This window comes from Medicago sativa, chromosome 6 (assembly GCF_051527215.1).
Source record: "Medicago sativa cultivar Bolivia chromosome 6, Bolivia_mono, whole genome shotgun sequence".
Lineage (NCBI taxonomy): Eukaryota > Viridiplantae > Streptophyta > Magnoliopsida > Fabales > Fabaceae > Medicago > Medicago sativa.
In genome coordinates, this window is record NC_140754.1 from 22,599,437 (window position 1) to 22,620,494 (window position 21,058).

The 21,058-nt window shown below is 32.2% G+C and overlaps 1 protein-coding gene across 7 annotated transcripts; it reads right to left on the reverse strand.

The window, feature by feature from the left end:
• Positions 1–3,804: 3,804 nt before the first annotated feature.
• On the reverse strand, positions 3,805–11,052 carry LOC146913769 (uncharacterized). Of its 7 annotated transcripts, XR_015013812.1 has the most exons (5): positions 10,917–11,052; positions 10,127–10,577; positions 9,938–10,043; positions 6,213–6,350; positions 3,805–6,099 (listed from the first exon to the last, which is right to left on the reverse strand). XR_015013812.1 is itself a non-coding variant. In XM_085716974.1 (4 exons), the coding sequence occupies exons 2-4, from the start codon at positions 10,571–10,573 to the stop codon at positions 4,123–4,125; spliced, it is 672 nt and encodes a 223-aa protein (XP_085573100.1). In that variant the 5' UTR covers positions 10,574–10,577; positions 10,917–11,052; the 3' UTR covers positions 3,805–4,122. The 7 variants fall into 7 exon arrangements, 6 of the variants coding, with proteins under 6 accessions (XP_085573100.1, XP_085573101.1, XP_085573104.1 ...); XM_085716974.1 differs by lacking the exon at positions 6,213–6,350 and having other exon boundaries at positions 3,805–4,241; XM_085716975.1 differs by lacking the exon at positions 6,213–6,350 and having other exon boundaries at positions 3,805–4,241; positions 10,127–10,604; positions 10,917–11,051.
• Between the last annotated feature and the right edge of the window lie 10,006 nt (positions 11,053–21,058).

Sequence of the window (21,058 nt, forward strand, 5' to 3'; positions counted from 1 at the left end):
AGGCAAGCGAACATGGTTGCTCACTCTCTATATCTACAAAAGTTTTCGAATTTCTTACTTTTAAACTTTATATCTCAAATCCATCATCGAGCCTAAAATATTTTATAAAAAAAAGTAGATTTTAAAGGATTTATGTGAAATACAACTGATGGTAGGACCATATTTCTTTAATTTTTAAAATATAGGGACTAAGTTACTCGGAAAAAACCCGAGAGGCCAAAATTGCATTTAGCTCAAGGTACAACAAAATTGCATTTATCTTTTCGTTACATTGATTAATATTGATTATCTCTTTTAATTAGGTATGTGGCGGATGGATATGCTATATTTTGTACAGACAAGTGGGATGAAGTTGTGCCAAGTGATTATAAGCTGAACGAATATTGGAATTTCCTTCACGAAAACTATGGTTCGATATGGTAGTTTTGTTTTTTTGGCAAAATGCTAATATGGATAATCAAGTACTTGTATTTTAATTGTTGCAGTTTTGTTGCAGTTTTGTAGTAAAACCTGTGAACTTTCTTTTAACCAATATACTTTGGAGGATACATTCCTACAAATGTTGGTTGATTGTGTTTGAATATATATTATTCCTACAAACATTTTTGTTTATGGAAGTTACAACAATTTACTCTCACACTTGATGAGTTGCAATATCAACTATATTGTTCACTTTCCAATCACTTGTCTCTGAATTTTTCAGCTATTCTGAAGAAAAAAAGCATCATAAATAAAATGAATAATGTATTTTTATCGTTGGCCATATTATTAATCATTTCTTTGTAAGGACACTTTTTTTTGCTTTCATCTATTTCACCGGTGTAAAATATTATCCTAGTAGTTGAAACTTTAAGTAGAACTCCCATTTTGTATTGTTCTTTAGAACTTCATGAGATGTTGTTGAAGTACAAAGCACAACTCCTCGTGTAATTATTTATCTTAAGTCATGTTAACAAATATCCTAAACCATTTTCCTTCAAAAAAAAAAAATCCTGAAACATTTGTTAAGTACAAAAAAAAAAAAAAATCCTGAAACATTTTCTCTTAGTTTGGATGAATAGAAAGCAAGAAGTCTAGTTATTATTTAAAAGATAAAAATATCCTTAACTAATAAAAATTAATATACAGTTGTTATATTTTAAAGTTTAAAAATTAAACAAATAGTTTTTTTTTTGTAAAATTGGGGAAGGGGCTGCATGACTTAATTTTCATTGATGCTAAGCTCGTTAACAGCCCTTAATCTATAACTATAAATTACACAAACATTTTAAAACTGTTGTTCACAAACTGAACCGTTCCTTTTGCTTGATTGGCCGAGAGTCCTTGAATCATATCATGGTATCAGTAATTTTCTAGGCGTGCGTTTCTCGTTATTTCTTTCATCATGGTGCGCAAAAACCAAAATTTTGATGCGGTGATTCTTGTGCGTGTTTGATGCGCAAAGCTCTCATCGGCAAAAAGTTTTATGGTAAAGGTAAACAATGTATTTTCTGCAGTAAGCAAGGTCACACTATTGACACATGATACAAGAAGCATGTCTATTCCTCGCTTAACTCAGTCCAGCAGTGTTCCAGTGTTGAATTTTCTGGTGATATCTGTGCAATTCAGGACCAATCTCCCAGGAAGATTGGTTCGGGTAGGATCCTCAATGGCCTCTATCAATTGGAATATGGCAGTAACATTTCATCTTCTGTTATTCGGTACCAATAATGGTTTTACCGTACCAGCCCATGCCCTTTGCCATTATAGGTTTGGGCATGCTTCTTCTTCAAAATTAGAACTACTTTGTAAGGATTTTCCTTCAGTTGTTGTTAATAAACGTCCGTTATGCAACATATGTCATGTTGCACGACACAGAAAATTACCATTCCCTATGAGCAATAGTATTTTCTAACCATAGTTGATGATTATTCACGATTTACTTGGGCTATCTTGTTAAAACATAAATCTGAGGTGAAGACTGGAGTGTTAGATTTTACGACTTTTATTGAAAATCAACTTGCTAGAAGAATTAAAATGATGTGTAGTGATAATGGAACTGAGTTTCACCTTGAAGATTTGTGCAGCTAAAACATCAACACATCTTGGGAATAGCTAGAGCCCTCATGATGCAGTCAGCCATTCCTAAATATTTCCACTATTCTAGCAACAACACATGAAAGGTGCTGCTGTATATGATGTTCTATGAAAACAAATATTTCCTGTTACTCAACATCAATGTTTGGACCATAATCATTGATAGTGAATCAAATGTACCCAATATTATTCAACAAACACCACCAGACCTTAATTAGCCGTATTCCTAATACTATCCAATCTGCACCCGTTCAAGACGCTCCTGCTGTCCAAACTAGACATTCTCACAGAACTCATAAACCTACATTCCACCTTCAAGACTACATTTTCAGCTCTTCAACCAATACCATATGCACTTACCCCATTCAAAACTACATATCATATGGCAATATTGCAACCAGTTACTCTGAAGCAAGTCACCATCCCTGTTGGGTGGATGCTATGAATGAAGAGCTGCAAGCCTTAGAAGCTAACCACACTTGAACTATTATAGACAAACCTATTGAGAGGTACAAGGCATGCCCTGTTGCAGACAAGCTTCGAGAGATTCTTGATAATGTCAGCTCAAAAATATATTACTCAACAGGCAAGTTTAATGATGTTCAACCAAAACATTGTAATTCATTGGTTATCTGAACCTAAACATGACAGAAAATAATATGACATATGCATGCATATTGTAGGTTTTTGTTTTGTCTCATGCATATTGTCATTTTTTTATCAAATGAATCAATATTTTTTAAATTATATAGCTAAGTTTCATCTTTGCAGTTATCAGAGTATGCTATCAGATTCTATGATAATAAGAATAGGTACCTAGGTTATACATGGTGTTTAGAGATCACACAGACTGTCCGGATCACTCGTGGTTCTCTGTCCTTCCATGAGCGGCAAGAATTATGGGTTATTGGACTGGCGATATGGTCTGGAACAACCGGATATAAGCTCCGAGATTTTAATTTTACATAAGTTACCATGCTCACAAGATAGGGAATATATGTTGCAGAGTCCTAATTATAGGAAGACATAAGCATTGAGACATGGACATATTAATTACGCATAAAAGTATCTTAAACTGTCAAAAACTTCATTTAATTGATTCTTTCCATCAACAACTTACACCATAATAAATTAAGAACTATATTAAAATGTTAAGGTAGGAATGTCATTAGATCCAAGGTTGAATATATATATATATATATATATATGGGGTTTGCTAGGATACACCCACTAGTTTTTATTAAGGTGTGTTTTAGCAAAGATATAACTAAAAAGTTGTTAAATACACCTTAAGGTGAATGTTGCTAAAACACACCTTCTAAAAAATAAGTGGGTGTATGTTAGCAACTCCTATAGGCATTTGCTAGGATACACCCACTTATTTTTTAGAAGGTGTGTTTTAGCAAGTTATAACTAAAAAGTAGTTAAATACACCTTAAGGTGTAGCTTGCTAAAACACTCCCACATAAAAACTAGTGGGTGTGTTCTAGCAAATCCCTATATGTATATATATATATATAGACACACACACACACACAAACAACTTCTCTCATCATAATTATTTCATGTAAGAAATAAGAGCTAGACGTGCCACAAGCACCATGTGTGACTCATAACTCTCCGAAGGGAGGCGATGGCGCCCGAGGGCATAAGAACAACCGAGTCAGACTTCTTTTTGTAATGAGTATCAAGTGAATATGTGAGACAAAATTGCTAAGGCAACATATCTATGTGACAAATTCTTTGTTTGAAATAATTAGCATAGAGACTAATACAAAACAATAATATTTCATTGTTATTCCTAATTTTTAATAAACTATACGCAATGCAAGGTTGTAAGTTTAGAAATGCCAATGAAGAAATTAGAAAAAGGAAAATATGAAGAAAAAAAGTGAGATGATTAAACTGATCTCAACTTATGTAAAGAAGAAATTATTTAGAAGATTTTGTCATCGTAAGATCATTTCAACTTTTCATTTTTTTACAAGTGTTTGAAGAAACATCGACACAGACGCCAAACACAACACGGACTCCGATTCTGACACGTCAGTTAATGTAAACAAAATGTACATTTGTACTATTGTCTATGACTTTCAAGACATCATCACCAATGGCTTCTTTAAAATCAGCATAGACTTTCAAGAAGAATTGAATCGCCAATTTTCCTAAAAACATAATAGATAATGAACCATAATCAATGATAGTGAATCAAATATCAGTGATTACCTAAAATAATTCATTTGTTTTAAAAAAGAAAGACCTGAGGAGATGAGGATATGCAAGGTTTTAGAGCAAACAGTGGTAGTGAATATAAATCATGTCATACTTATAAACAAGATTGAATAGATCATAATAATAATATCTTCTAAAGGAAAACATGGCTATACAAAGAAGAATCTCAATTTGATCAAGATTGAATATAAATCATATTATACTTATATTTATAAACAATGCAGCAAAATAGATATAGGAAAATGTCAAATAAAGAAGGAAAATATGGCAAACACATCCTACATGTGAATTTGGATTCCCTATTACAGTCAGGGGATTCCACATTCACGCAATCAGTACATAGGACATTCTAGACAATCGAACATGTCTTGTTATCGTGGCGGTGGAGTTTAACTCATCTGAAGATTTCGGCGTATTTGTACTACAAATGATTTTGGAACCCAATGGATTGCTTTCGAAGGTGGGGAAGATTTGGCGGCTGCAGAGTTTGTGATTTGGCGGCTTGTGATGTTGGTCTCATGCCTTCTATACGTGTTTAATCTTTACTTACCAGTGCAATCTATACATGTTTGTGATAAGTCTCCTGTGCTTCCAATAAAATAAAGATGAAATGTATTATAAATGACATAATAATTTTGCAGGGTTGAGAATGTAAAAAAATATGCTAATCAGCACCATTTTAGATACCAAAACATACTATCATTCAAGTACTCAGCACCCTACTAAACATATAATCCCCTCAAACTTTCACTATTGATTCCAAGTAGTACTCTAAGTTATTTATACATACTTTATTTTGGTCCCATAGTTTTCAGCGTAATCAACTTTACCAATTTAAAATTGTAGAAGGTTTGGACTTAAAAGCTTATTACGTTTGAGTTTCATACCAAAAGTCACTCTATGGCTTTCATGAAGCCAAACTTAGAGATTTATCATGATTTCAAATTATATGGATCAAATTCCATGTGATGCATTTGTACATATTTTTTCACCAGTTTTAAATGTTACTTGTATCATATGGAGTATTTGGAGGGTGAGAAATGACCGTATCGTATCTTCAAGAATTCAGTCTGTAATGTCGAGGAGATGGTGGAATCTATTAAGATTTTGTCGTGGAGATGGACATTGACTCATGTCAAGGTGCTGGCATATATGTTTTATGAATGGTGTTGGAACCTGAGAGAGTGTCTCTTGCGATAGGATTCCGGTTTTTGTGTTTAGGAGATTGAGGCTGGGGTATGCTAGTTTCTGCTGCGCTCTGTAATCAGGTTTGCTGTCCTATTGGTATATGGCAGCCTCAAGTCCTTGGCAGTAGCAGATAGGTAGTTTTTCTGGTTTCTGCGCGTTTTCTACCTGGTGTGGGTTTTTGGTTTTGCTGTTTTTATGGCTGCTGGTCTTCTTGTATATCAGAGACCTGTGTATTGTGTTTGTTCTGCCTGCGTGTTTGTTGTGTTTCTTACACACTCACGCCGTAATATATTTTGCTGATTCTAAAAAAAAAAATGTAGCGCTGTTATATCTCTTTTTAGGCTTCGGTTCCTCTACTTGCATCCAAGTTTAATTTCACCTATTATGAGATTGATGGTGATCGTATAATTTCTACATCAGATTTGAGTTTCAACTATTTAACTAAATCGACAGATTCAGATTAGACCGATAATCTATGTGTGAAAGGACCATTTGAAGTACAAAGGACGACCTTTGATACAAAACCACTCATAGAAATTATGCAAACAGAGTACGAAGGCGATGAGATGCCTTAGATAGTTCATATATAGAGTTCATCACATCCTGCAAAAGAATTAATTCCAAAACCATATATTTAATTAATTTCTCATTCTACAGTAACACACAATCAAATATATCTGAAATCAATGTAAACATTGCTTAAACAAATGCATCACCTATTTGATTCTTATCATGAGACAAACAGCAAGCTAGCTCTTGAGAAGCAACAATGTCTGATCATGCCAATGCAGAAACTTCTAAATATGTGAACACTTCAGTGTTGCATGTAATTATTTTCTTCGAAGGTGATGTAACTACAAAGAAGCATTTATGCAATAGAAACAACTATATAACAACATCAGAACTCTTTATCCTTACATAGTAGCTTCAAGAATTATCACAGAAAAACAATGCAAAAGGTTTGTTGTATATATAAACAACTATATTAACAGCAAAGGTTTGTTGTATATATAAACAAATGAAATAATTGTGGTTTTTCATTCTCCCATCAATCTATATATCTACAAACATAATGAATCCGTCCAATATGTGTCACATGTTCATGTTCATTAACTTGTTTTTCAGATTCCATCTTTTATTTTGTTACTTTGTAAAGTTTTTCTTACATTTCAAGCTTAAATTACGTAACATCTACGAAATCAAAGATGATTCAATAGTCTAGTTTTGTGGAAAACAATATGAAGATGAAACCAATAGTGAATATTCAAGAGAGAAAAAGTTTCATTTTGGATTTTGATTGATGAATGACTACCTTGTCTATCTTGGAGAAAGTTCGTTCCGTATGGTTACAATATTTGGAAACAATCTTTAATCTCAATCTCAGTGTTATAATTCTATAAAAAAAAAATGTTCCAACAAGATTAAATTTCTCAACAATCATACAGGTACTTCTTTCGACGATGTCCTGGCTTATTTCGCTCAACTTTTAATGCAAATATTTGGCACATCAATGTGATAGAGAATCATAGTAAACCTCTAAAGGGAAAATATAACAAAGATGACATTTTTATAAGAATGCATATTTGGCCAGGAATGTATCCTCAAAAGTATTGGTCTTCAACACAAGAGTATAAGATAGTTGTAATAGCAGTGTCAAGATTCATCAAATGGAAAATAAATATGCACGCTTAACTAATAAGATGATACTACATCATATGACCATGTTTAATGCTTCCAATGATTCAAAAAGGGGAAGAAAAAAAAAGAACTAAAGAAACCCATATATAGTATTTGGACTAGTAATTCAACACGTTGCATAATTTCCTAAGAGTCCTCATTGAGTGCATTGTCAATTTTTCCAATGTGATTACGAACCATCATCAACTCCGACATGGTCAATGAGGTTCCTGAAAGAAAGTATACAAATGTCATAGCTAATTCGTTACTTCAATTCAATAGCCACCACCAAACATCATCCAACTTGGTGGGAAGGGAATGAGTATAAAAGAACTAAAACTCATCAAAATATACCAAGAACAAAAACTTAATAAATGTCAGCGAACTATATCAATAACTAAAACTCAATAAATGTCAGCGAACTATATCAAGAACTAAAACTCAGCAAATGAAATAGAAGAAAACAAAATCTATTCAAGTACTTTATTCGATCCAAAAACCGAAGGACACACCTAAAAGTAAATTGGGTCAAAAGACAATCAAATAACCCTACAAGAGAACACTGTCTCAACAGTAATACAGTAATACAGAGACAATTAAGGATTGGTAATAAGGCACCTTCTAAGGTGGATGGGTAACTCATATCATCCCTCGTGGATGAGTGAATTATCTGCAAGTGCTTGGTATGCGGCTCTACACCGTATCTCTTTCTCTCCATCTAAACTCTCTCTTCTACCTCCACCATCACAACTTCTAAGATAATGGAACAATTTTCAAACCTCTCAAATGGACCTTATCTCTTTTAGAATGAATCAATGAAACGGAAAATTAATTATAACAGTTCTCCTTTCCTTTTCCTCTCAATCACAATTACTCAAAAACCGATTCACCCAAAAACAACCAAGATCTCAAAAACTACGAACCGTTGATACCATTCGAGAAAGAATCATGGGTAATATGAGAGTTTCTACAAAAAAAATTAAAAGTTTTGATTTTTAAAGAAAATAATGATGTTGGTGGTGGTTCTAATGCAACCATTATTAGACCTGGGAATTTCACAAGGTTCTTCTGGTCATGGCTTGGATGAGTCAAACTTAAATTTACAGTTGCATCCATGATAAGGAAGTAATTGTAATCTTAATTTCGGAATTTTCATTAGAGAATAAGAATATTCTATATAATTTTTGTGAATCAGTAAATGTTATTAACGACGAACCGTGCAAGGCGCACTAAAAATTCGCGAATGAAGAAACTGGTACAAAAGTGTTGTAAATATGTGATACACTTCAAACAAAACTCCCAAAAAACACCACAACAACCGATAGCACCCAAAACTGGCAGCAGCTACCTAAAAGGAAAGGAAATCAGCTAACATCAAGACCCAAAACTGGCAGCAACTCACTGTTTTACATGACAGGAGAATCGCAACAGGCTGTCCCCCTAAAACACAAAACAGACCAGCAGCAGAACCTGTGCACAGTCCGAAAATATGGCAGCACCGCAAGTAGTCCAAAAACAATTGAGCCGAAGGCAGCATGCCCAACCTTCAAGCACTAAAACTGCCCACCCTTAGCGCAACAAGCATTCCATCAGGTTCCAATTCCATTCGTATTTGTCCTCCCCAAAATCCATCGCCAATAAATAACTTTCACTTCCTCCACTATCTCTTTCACCCCTTTAGTTGTATTATTAAAAATGAAATCATTTCGAGCTTGCCAAATTTTCCAAATCGCCGCGTGCCAAATCAACCTCAAGCGCGGCCAAGTACTACCCCTCACCAACAACTCGGTAGTCTTTTGACCGTATTATATTTCTCCACCAACACCTCCATCCAAAGAGCGTTATCCCCTTCCACCAACCCCCCGCCTCCATTTGGCTAGTAAACACAAATTAACCACTTTGACATCCCGCACCCCAAAATGCAATTCTACATATAATTAATTCAATTCGACAAAATGCAATTCTTAGAATCCTTGGTTTCAAGAACTTCTCACTGTCTGTCGGTTAAAAAATATGTATAACAAAAAAGTCTTTTATGCATCAATCCAAAGTTCTAGATATTACTAAGTCCATATAAACAAATTTCACTGTCATTGAATGTTGGATTTTTATTTGGGGATTGAAATATTGTATACATAGTATTTCCTTAAAGTGCTTGTTGTTATTTGGTTTCTAGTTATTTTTTTCGGTTCATTTAAAAAAATGTGAGATTTGTTAATTTGGTAGGAAAGGTTGGTGATTTGAAGGTAGGGGAAAGCAACTTCCTACAGAATCTGTTATGGTACATTATTATGGGCAAACTCAAACATGAGAAGAGAGATAAAGCTGGGATAGAGAAAGGAGATGTATAAGGCGTTGGTGGTGCATCATAATATTTGTGGAACATCACAATCTAGTCGTATATTACAATCTTCCACGGTGGAAGACCTATCAAGCTCATCCACCCTAGACTGAGCCTGGTAATAAAGGGAAAGGGAAGCAAGCAAACATAAATTTTCAACACAAATGCAGCTCACAAACCTTTTTTTAAAAAACCTTTGTCGTCCTTAGGCTTTTGAATTTCATCAACATGATGCAAAAAATGTTGTGTTAACCAAAATTTCCATAAAATTGAATTGGTGACAATTTTCAAAATTGATAAACAAAATCAGGTCCAATGTCCATTTGCTATTCCATTAAACATTTCATCAATCACTTTATATAAAGATAAGGAAACAACCCATTATAACAACATTTCATAAACAACGAAAATGAATTGAAATACCTTTTTTGGTAGGTCTTTGCTTGCCATCTTTTAAGTAATATTCGCGAATGTCAATCCGAATCCCTTCGTTCCAATGCTTCACAGAAACCTTCCTCTTTGTCCCAAGCTGCGTTAAACAAATCAATATCAATAAATAAAAAGAGCAAAAAGAAACCCAAGCAATGGAGTTGGGGGTTTTGAGGAACCGACCTCACATACGACGATTTCGTCGTTGACCGTCTTTTTGGGAGATGCGTGAGCTTCAGTAAGTTCTTTCCTCTTCTTCCCCTTTTCAGTTCCAGACCTATTCTTCTCCTTTTCAGTTGCAGACCTCTTCTTCTCCTTTTCAGTTCCAGACCTATTCTTCTCCTTTTCAGTTGCAGACCTCTTCTTCTCCTTTTCAGTTCCAGACCTATTCTTCTCCTTTTCAGTTGCAGACCTCTTCTTCTCCTTTTCAGTTCCAGACCTATTCTTCTCCTTTTCAGTTCCAGACCTCTTCTTCTCCTTTTCAGTTCCAGACCTATTCTTCTCCTTTTCAGTTCCAGACCTCTTCTTCTCCTTTTCAGTTCCAGACCTATTCTTCTCCTTTTCAGTTCCAGACCTCTTCTTCTCCTTTTCAGTTCCAGACCTATTCTTCTCCTTTTCAGTTCCAGGCATTTCTCTATAAAGATTCAACACCAATGCTATCCTATTTTAGCTTTGATAAAGTTAATTAATTTACTATCTAATGAAGCGGTGGATAAAAGTGGGTGTAATTACCGTTTGTCAAGTTTTACTTTCAATCTGTCTAAGATTCAATTTTTAAGCATCACATAGAAAGATCCAGAATAAAGCATATAATAAAATTAGATTCAAATAGTAAAATTACACAGAAAGATTCAATTTTTAAGCATCACACAGAAAGATCCAGAATAAAGCATATAATAGAATTAGATTCAAATAGTAAAATTACAACAAAACAAAACAAAGAAACAATGATCTGATTAAAAAAACACAATACCTAGATAGTGATGAGACACCAAGATTGAAACAAAGGGCAGAATGAAACAGAGGCGAAGTAGGGATGGACTACAGAAAGAGAGAGAGCGTGAAATGAAATGAAGAAAATAGGAGAAAAGTAGAAGAGTTTCTTTTTTCGTGAGGTCAATGTGTCAATCAATATTTATATTTTAGAAAACATTATTTAATACGAAAATATATCATTTCATTTCATTGTTTATAAGAATCAATCATGTTAAGTTTTTAACATTTTTCTCCTAAAAAATAATCAATATTCTTTGTTATGAGTAATAAAAATTCAAAACAATTAAGTTTTATTTCGTCAACGTTTTTGACAAAAAAAAAGATTTAATTATTATAATTGTCGATGATAGAAAATAATAATTTTTCCTTAAAAAAAAAGGAAATAATTATTTTAGTATTAGAGGGTGTATTGGATTGAGATTTTAAAAGACTACTAGTTTGGACACCCGTGCCAAGCACGGGCTAGAATTTCGTCATATTTAATGGAAAGAATATTGTGATGTATCAAATATTAGTTAAAGTTCCTATGAACTTAGCTCAGCTGGTATGGACAATGCATAATATATGCAAGGGTCGGGGTTCAAACTTCGGACACCACAAAAAATTAGTGTCATTTAAATCTCATCATTGGATAAAATATTGGAGGTCGAAGAACAAATAAGTGAAAAAAAAACTCATATACTAAAGCCTTCAAATATTGGATGAAGATGCAACATCATTCTCACTTGTGTGGTTGTTTTTTCTGCAATGTGTCGAATCACACAAGTGTTCTCCCCCGTAAGTTCCAATGGTGATATCATATACGCTTCAACATTTTTGGGGAACGGAAGTGCTTCGTGGTGGTGGATCGCAGACACGAAGAGTCTCATATTTAATTGAGAGATGTTAATGTGTCAAGTGTGGATTAAAATAACACATTGAATGCCATATAATAGATTTTGAACAATATATAAGTGAGATGACTTATAATGTCATAAGATTTTGGATGTAACTGTGATGTCAATCTCACTTGTGTGCTTGCTCTTAGTCTAATATTATGATACAATCCAATACAGGTTCCCACGAAAGTCCCAACATTATTATGATTTGTTTTCTTAGTTTTTGGGTGTCATTTGTTAAATTTTGTATCTTAAATTTTAGTTTTGGGATGTCATTCGCTTCCATGCAATTTTTTCATTCAACCTCTATTATTTTAAATTTCTTCAGTTTTAGTCTTCGGTCCGATTTCACAATGGAAAAATGTAGACGTGTTCTACTAAGTTGACAAAATACACTTATTAGATATTTTAAATTGATGTGACATTTTTTGAATGAATCTATTATTTTGGTAGCATGATTACCCCAGTAATTTTCAACACCTTCAATAAATTCATAAAATTACCAGCAACTCATTTTATTCCCTATACTCTCACAAATAAAGCACACACTCCTTAGTTTTTCCCTTATTATTTCTCTCTTGTACACATTCCTTTTTCATCTTCTTTCTTTATCTAATTTACTTTCTCTTTTCTCTTGAAAGAAAGGAACAAAGACATCCCTCTATGAAACTATCACCAACCACGTTTTTTACCATGTTGTGCCTTTGAGCCTATTTGATTATCAAATCATATCACAAATACATATAGTCTCACACCTGAGGGATAGACGTTAATGTGTCATGTATGATTTAAACTTCTACATTATATGTAAGAGTAGATAATAAGCAAACATATAAGTGATATGACTAATATATCCAATGTCTTAAGGTTTTAGGTTTAAATGTGATGTGAATTTCACGTGTGGGGTTTCTCTTAGTCAAATGTGATGATCAAACTCATTGTAGGCACTCTAATAACTCCGAACATCATGATGAACTGTTTTGATAGTTTTTGAATTTCATTTGCAAAGTTTTTTGATATTAAATATACATTTTTGGATGTCATTCACTTTCATTCAAATGTTTTTATCCAACCTCTATTATTTAAAATACCTTCATGACTTTTACTCTTTGGGGGGATCTAACAATGAAAAAATGCATGTGTTTTGCTGAGTTGACAAATCGATATTTTAAAATTATGTGACATTTTACAACTGAGTCTATTTTTTTGGTGAAATAACTACTCATAAATTTTAACTCCTTCAACTAAACTATAAAATTACAAATAACTCACTTTATTTTCAATACTTTCACGGACGAAACACACTACTTTTTTTCCAATCATTTATCTCATTTTCAAATTTCTTTTTCGTATTCTTTCTTTTTACAATTTCCTTTCTCTCTTTTCATGAAATTTAGAATCATAAGCCTCTCTCCATGAAATCACCATCAATCCACCTTTTTAATCCTGTTATACTCCATCCGTCCCGGATTAACTGAGCCATTGCTCATTTCACACATATCAAGAAAAACGTATAAATGAAGGAGAGAGAAAAAAGGTTTTAAGTGATCTTGTTAAGTATTGGTGCATTCTCCACTATTAGAAATACAAAGTGGAATATATTGAATTGGGAGTGATGAAAATAGTATTAATTAGCATTATGAAGAGAAAAAAGTAATTAATATTGCATTGAAAAGTGAAATGGCTCACATTTTTTTGGACACTTTGTTTTTGCAAATGACTCAGTTATTATGGGACGGAGGGAGTACCTCCGCCTGACCTTATTTGGTTATGTCACCAGATCATAGACGCATAGTCTCACAATTAAGAGAGATGTGTTAATGTGTCAATTGTAATTTAAAGTCCACATTAGATGCAAGAGTAGATGTTGAGACACTTATAAATGAGATGACCAATATAAGAGTGGATGTTTAATTTTTATATTGAATTTAAATTTTTTGTTGTTGTTCGCTTCCATGTAATTTTTTTTTATCAAATCCCTATTATTTTAAATTTCTTCACCTTTTGTCTTTGGTGAGATTTAAACATAGAAAAACTCTAATGTGTTATGTTTAATTAACAAAATGCGCGCTTATTAGAAATTTTTAAATGTTATTGTGTTTTTTGAATTAAGTCTAATTTTTGGGTAAATTAATTACTCAAAAATCTTGAACTTCTTCGACTCACTTTATTCTTTATAACCTCGTGGACAAAACACAATTTTTTTACTTGTATCATTTATCTCAATCTAAAAAAAAAATCTATTTTTCTTTCTCGCTTCTCACGAAAGAAAGGAACCTCTGTTTGACCTTATTTGAATATGTCATATATTTACGGACGCGGGAGTCACACAATTGGGGAATATATGCTAATATGTCAAATATGAGTTAAAGTTCTACAATTGATGGAATAGTAGATGTTGAATAACATATAAGTGAGATGACACATATATATATATATATATATATATATATATATATATGTGCCTAGATATTTTCAATGAAGATATAATATTAATCTCACGTGTGTGATTTCTCATAGTCTAATACGATGATACAATCTAATGCAAGCTCTATGGGAAGCACAAACATTATAATTTTTTTTTTTTTTACAAAACATTACAATGATTTGTTTTGTCAGTTTTTTAGTGTCGTTTGTTTATTATTTTATCTTAAATTTGATACTTTGAATGTCATTCGTTTTCATGCAATATTTTTTATTCAACCTTTATTATTTCAAATTTCTTCACCCTCTGAACCCCGGCCACCACAAAAAGAAAATGAAAAAGCTAGTTATGAGGTGTCAACATAGTTGAGAAGTCGTAACTTTCTCTTGATGCTTTTGCATTTTATTCCTTTATTAAAAAAAGAATTAAAAAAAAATCATCTTTGGTCTTTTGTGGAATCTCACAAAAGGAAAACATAGATGTATTATACTAAGTTAACAAAGTACATGTTTATTAGACATTTTAAATTGATATTTTTTTAATAACTCTAATATTTTGGTAGTATAGTTACCCTGAAATCTCCAACTTATTCAACAAACCCATAAAATTAACATCAACTTATTATTTTCCCTTATTACTTTTCTATGTTCAAATTTCCTTTTCATCTTATTTCTTTTTCTAATTTACTTTCTCTCTTCTCATGAAAGAAAGAAAAAAAAAACCCTCTTTGAAACTGCCACCAACCCACCTTTTTTACCATGTTGTGCCTCTGATCTTATTAGGCTATCTCACCAAGTCACAAATACAAAGAGTCTCACACTTAAAAAAAGATGTTGATGTGTCATGTGAGAGTAAAACTTCTAGGTTGGACGCAAGAGTAGATTTTAAGCAACGTGTTAGCGAGATGACCCGTAATGTCTCAAGATTTTGTATCAAAATATGGCGTCGATCTCATTTGTGAGGTTTCTCTTAGCCAGATGTGGTGATCCAACCTATTGTATAATTCCACAGAACTCTGAACATTATGATGAATTGTCTTCTTAGCTTTTTTTATGTCATTTGCTTGGATTTTATATTAAATAAAAAAACTATTTCCATTTTTTATTTTATTTCAAATTCCTTCACGTCTGGTCTTTGATGGGATCAAACCACCAATGTGCTATGATGAGCTGAAAAATGCATGCTTATATTGTTTCAAATTCCTTCACTTTTTGTCTTTAGTAAATGAGTTACATACGTATGCAACAAAAAAAAATGTATAAATTTTGATATTGAATAGATGAAATATTTGGGAATGCAAATAAAGGTCAAGGTTTCAAATTTAAAAGGCAAGAAAGTCCACATTTTATTTTATTTTTTTTTTACAAAAGAAAGTCTGCATCCTTATTTACTTTGAAATACATGTTGTCGTATACATTTGCGTTGATATTATATATTTCTTAAAAAAAAATGTTTCATTAGAAATATGATATCGCATATTTACATGTTAGCATAGTGAATGATTTTTGTCAAAAAAAAAGCATAGTGAATGATGACACAATTGAATTTTGAGGGAAGAGAAAATTTAGTTTTGTATAAAAATTGAGACCCAAGTTGCTAAGAAAAATTAAAAGTACTTTTTAGTTTCAAAAAATAAAGTAGAAAATTTAGCCTCTATCTCACTATATGCTTAAAAATATTTTTTCAGATTCCGTGATTAGATCTATGTGATAAGTTGTTAGAACTTGAGTATATTAAACTTATATAATTATATGATATTCTCATGTTCTTCAATAATATATTTTTTTTTACAATTTTCCATAATTTAGTCTTCTCAGTTTGAAAAAACTAATTGAGGCTTTTTAGTGACTACTATAGAAATTTAAAATTGACAATTTAAATAAAACAATTTTTTTCTGATAATTTTTTTATGTGAGTTGGACTCTGAAGACTCGTCTGAATCAGATGACATCTCTCATGATTCAAAAAGTATTTAAAAAAGTATTTGCACATCACTCATTGAATAGATTATCATGATGGCAACAAAAGTTGAATCAACAACTTCCTTCAAAAAAAAAAAGGTTGAATCAACAACTTTGTGGTTGAGTGAAAAGAGTGGTGAGTTGTGAACTTTTTTTAAGCTTTTCTTTATGTACTGAACCTTTGTCATTTATTTGAATTTATTTTTGAAGGAAACATTTATTTGAATTAAAACACATATAATTAATTTCCATGTAAATGATAGTGTGTTATAATATTCACATCAATGTATTTATTTAGATCCGTTAATTTAGTATGATCAATATTCATTGCATTGTAACATTCTATATCTTTTTTACGACTTTAAAAAAAAATGTACAAAAAAGGTACATTTTAGCTTTAAATAAGATATTAAAAACATATTTAAATTGAATTGATTTGAAATGTTGGTGGACTTTTTTTTTTGTGAGATGTTGGTTGGGTTTATCAATTCCTATCCAACCATTCTTATTTTATTAAATACTATTAATATGATTCAAAAGAATTTAACGAATCAATTCTTCTTATTCTTACTTCTAATATATGACCAAAAAATAATTGGGAATTTCCTTTTTTCATATTTGATAATTGACTAATATATAGCCAAAAAATAATTGAGAATTCCCTTTTACATATTTGACAATTGGCTCAACTTAAAATTCCAAAAAAACTAAAAATAACATTGGCACGGATCTCTGAATTAATCCTTCACAGTGTATGTAAGAATTATTATAGTACACGTTACTCTATCTTCTTTTTTCTTTGGCTACTTTTTATTGGTGGCTTCGCTCGGGTTCAAACCGGAGATTGTCTTAGTATATACATTTACTTTGTCATTAAAAAAAAATCTTGGAGATTGTCTTATATTATTATGTGACTTCAAATTGAAAAATAATAGTGGAGTAGTGAGTTGAGGCTTCTATTTTCTATATGATCAATTGCTACACAGACACGCACATGTTCATAAGAATGCATCCAGAATCTCATCGTTATTCTTATCGAAGGTACAATTTGTTGGAACATGTGTGGAAATTGAGTTAAAAAGAGAAAACACAAATTCCCATGTTGGGTAGAACTAGTGTTGTGTGAATTGAAAAAAGTGGAAGTCCCACATCGGATGGAACACACACATTAGTAGTGTTTATATAGTGGGGGTGTACCTCTAATTAATGGGGGTACATAAGCACTAGAGAAAAATATATATTGATATATATTTTATTATTTGGAAATGATAAATTAAATAATTAATTTAATCATAATTAGTAAGTGCTTTCTTAGTCCCCAAGTTTGGCTAAAATATTTTTGTACTAAATCTAATATATTTTGGTACTCAATTGAGATATTTTTGTACTAGATCTAATATGTGAATTACTTAATGACAAAGTAATGTATTACTTGTTCCCAAAGTTTCTCACTTATTAGTTGTGAATTTTTTCTATAAATAGAGAGCTCACACAGTGCATTCCACACACCAAAGAGTTTCATTGAGTTGTCGGGAACTCTTTCTCTCTTCTCCCTTTCTTGACTTGTGTTGACGAGTCTTTCATCTCTTCCCCCTCCTTCGACTTGTTTAACAAGTCCTTCTCCTTTTTCTACTCCTTTCTGTCCATTCGGAATTAAGAGTGTTCTTAAGACCATAGTCCCTTTTCGGTTTAATGTCCCTTCGGAATTAAGAATGGTCTTAAGTTCATAGTCCCTTCGGTAATATACGTCCCTTCGGAATAAAGAGTACTTTTAAGATCATAGTTCCTATTTGGAATAAACAATGTCTCGTCAGAATTAAGAATGATCTTAACGGTATATAAAAATTATTTCAATATTTTCTATTTTAGGAGAAATGCTGGTATCACCATAATTGAGTGGTCGTAGTACCATATTGATACTTTGAAGAAATTAAGGTAAGAATGGTGGTAACACCATATTTGAGTGGTCTTAGCACCATAATAGAATGGTAATAATACCATATTAAAGTGGTTTCAGTATTAAAGAGTGGTCTTAGTACCATATTTGAAGGTGTAATTCTCGAACGGTTTTCTACGGTGCATTAGTTAACCGCACAGTTGTAGTTGGGCTTGTTTTATCCTGGAGGCGGCGTGGTTGATAGTCTACCTTGCACAATTTTGGGTAGTGCAACGAAACGTCTTAAAGAGAACGACCTGGTCGTGACTCAACCTAGTAACAACTTCGGTAGATAATAGAATTTGGAAATCCAAATACAACAGTTTGGAAATCCAAAAACAACAATTTTAAGACGTTTCGATATGCTATGTCTACCGAAGAAGTTACTTATTGAGGTTCAATTGTCCCTAAATACAAGAAGGATAAATCAAGCTATAGAATTACATCTTTCGACTGAAACAATGAAGTGTATGCTGTTATAACAACAACATTAAGAAATTCACATATCGCTTTTAATGGTAAAAGCGTGAAGTTAATTGTGGATAGAAAATTGTCTCTCGGTACATCCACATAGTTTGGTAAAAAATTATGACGCGTGATGGTGTTGCTGCTTATTATCGTTTGGGAATGTCAATTGGGAAAAATTATTTGAAATAAGCAAATTGCATCTGGTATGTACTTATGTGGTATTCTTTGTACTGTTTTATGATTTGTCATGTGGACAAATTGCTGACGCTTCATTTGGAAAAAACCGTACAAAAGTAAACAATGTTAATTGTTCCAGAATAATCGGTATCAGAGATGAACAGAGTCCTACTCGGCCATAAGAGCTCCATTCCTATAATTATGCAATATAGGAAATATTTTTAAGGATGTTGTGCATGCTAGAAAAGAAAAAAAATCTGAATTTCAGATTTCTATTGAATAAGACTGAGTTGACTCAGACTTAAAGAGAGACTAATTTATCGATGGTATGTTAAAAATTAAATTCTCCTTCTATTTTGTTAGTTGTGTGATTTTAATATTTGACATGTGAACAAGCGTTTAATTTTAAACTTGAGTAACTTGGACTTAATTCCAACGTTATATGATTAGACAATTTTATTTATTGCAGTCAAGATATATGAACCAAAAGTTCATATAAATCAGAATTTAGAGAATATGAATCTCTAAACATAATAAATTATGATATGTGTGAATTTCATGACACATAAATTAAAAATGATAAAATGATGTTTTTATCATATTTATTGATGACTGTGAATTTTGGAAAATAAAATTGATATGCTTGAATGTTCAATTTTTATAACGAAAATTGAAATTTATAGAGTACCCAAGTCTAAGAACAAAAATTCTAATTAAGAAATTTTTGAAGAAAAGACAATCCAAGTTGTCTTATTTTTGAACTTGAGATTGTCTGACATAAGTTCGGATCTTGAGCCCAAGAGAGATAAACTCACTAGTAGAGCCTATGAATGTGTATTCATTAGGTATGTTATAAATAACGAAGCATATAGGTTTTATGACCTAAATGTTAAAGTGATCATCGAATTAAAATATGCTAATTTCTATGAAGTAAGTACCCCTGTAAATTAAAGAATAGTGGGGGCACTAGTGGGGGTAAACTAAATTCCCCTTGTATATTAAGAACTAGTGGGGGCACTATATCTGATCATATTTTAGTAATCAGAAATAGTTATGAGAACATCGTACGTGATGTTATAGAACCTCAAAGAGGTAAGAAAGCTAGAATTGCTAAAGAGTATGGACCTTATGGTTTATACATTGGAAGAAGATTCATTAAGCCTTAAAGAAGTTATATCCTCATTGGATGCTGAATTATGGCAAAAACAATAAACGATGAAATGAATTTTCTAGAGTCTAACAAAACATGACACTTGGTTGACTTGTCTCATAGTTGCAAAACCAATCGGTTGTATTTGGATTTTGGAAAAAGGAACTAAAACCTGATGGTACAGTTGATGAATACAAGGCTCTCCTTGTAGTCAAAGGTTTTAGACAGAGAAAAATATAGACTTCTTCGACATTCATTCACCAGTCACGAAAATCATATCTATAAGAGTACTAGTCCCTTTAGCCGCCATTCATAACTCGAAAGTACTCCAGATGGATGTGAAAGTTGTCTCTTTTTACGGTGAACTAGAAGAAGAAATCTATATAGAACAACCTGAAAAATTTTGTGATTCATGGATAAGAAACAAGGTATATAAGTTAGATAATTCTTTGTATGGTCTAAAATAAACTCTTAAGGAATGACATGAAAAATTTGGCATTCTAATGCTATCGAATGAGTATAAAGTGAATGAAAGTGACAAATAATATTTGCACGATCATATGCCTCTATGAAGACTACTTGCTCATATTTGATTTAAAGATTCATGTTATGAATTATGTGAAATCATTGTTTATCAATAACAATGATAAGAAACACCTAGACAAAGTTGAAGTAATTCTTGGTTTCAAGATTACTAGATCAGAAAAGAGAACTTTTTTGATAAATCTCACAAGTTGAGAAGATCTTAAGAAAATGTAATTATTTCAACGTAAACTTGCAATCATATATTATGATCCAAGTGTAAGAACACTTGAGATGGAGTTAGACAAACAGAATATGTGAGCATCATTGGCAGTACTTAGGTATGTCATTGAATGTATTAGACCCGACATTGCCGATGTCGTGAAATTGTTGTGCAAGTTTACTAGTAGACGGATGAGAAGCATTGCCATGCTATAGAAAGAGTCATGAGGTGCCTTAAGAAGACTATGACTCGAGGATTACTTCATGAGGAGTAACCTATTGTACTTAAATGGTACAAGATAGAACATCCTTCAGATGAGTCTTAAAGCGACCAGTTACTGCACATTGAGCATCACTGTAGGAGTTGTTTGTTGAAAAAA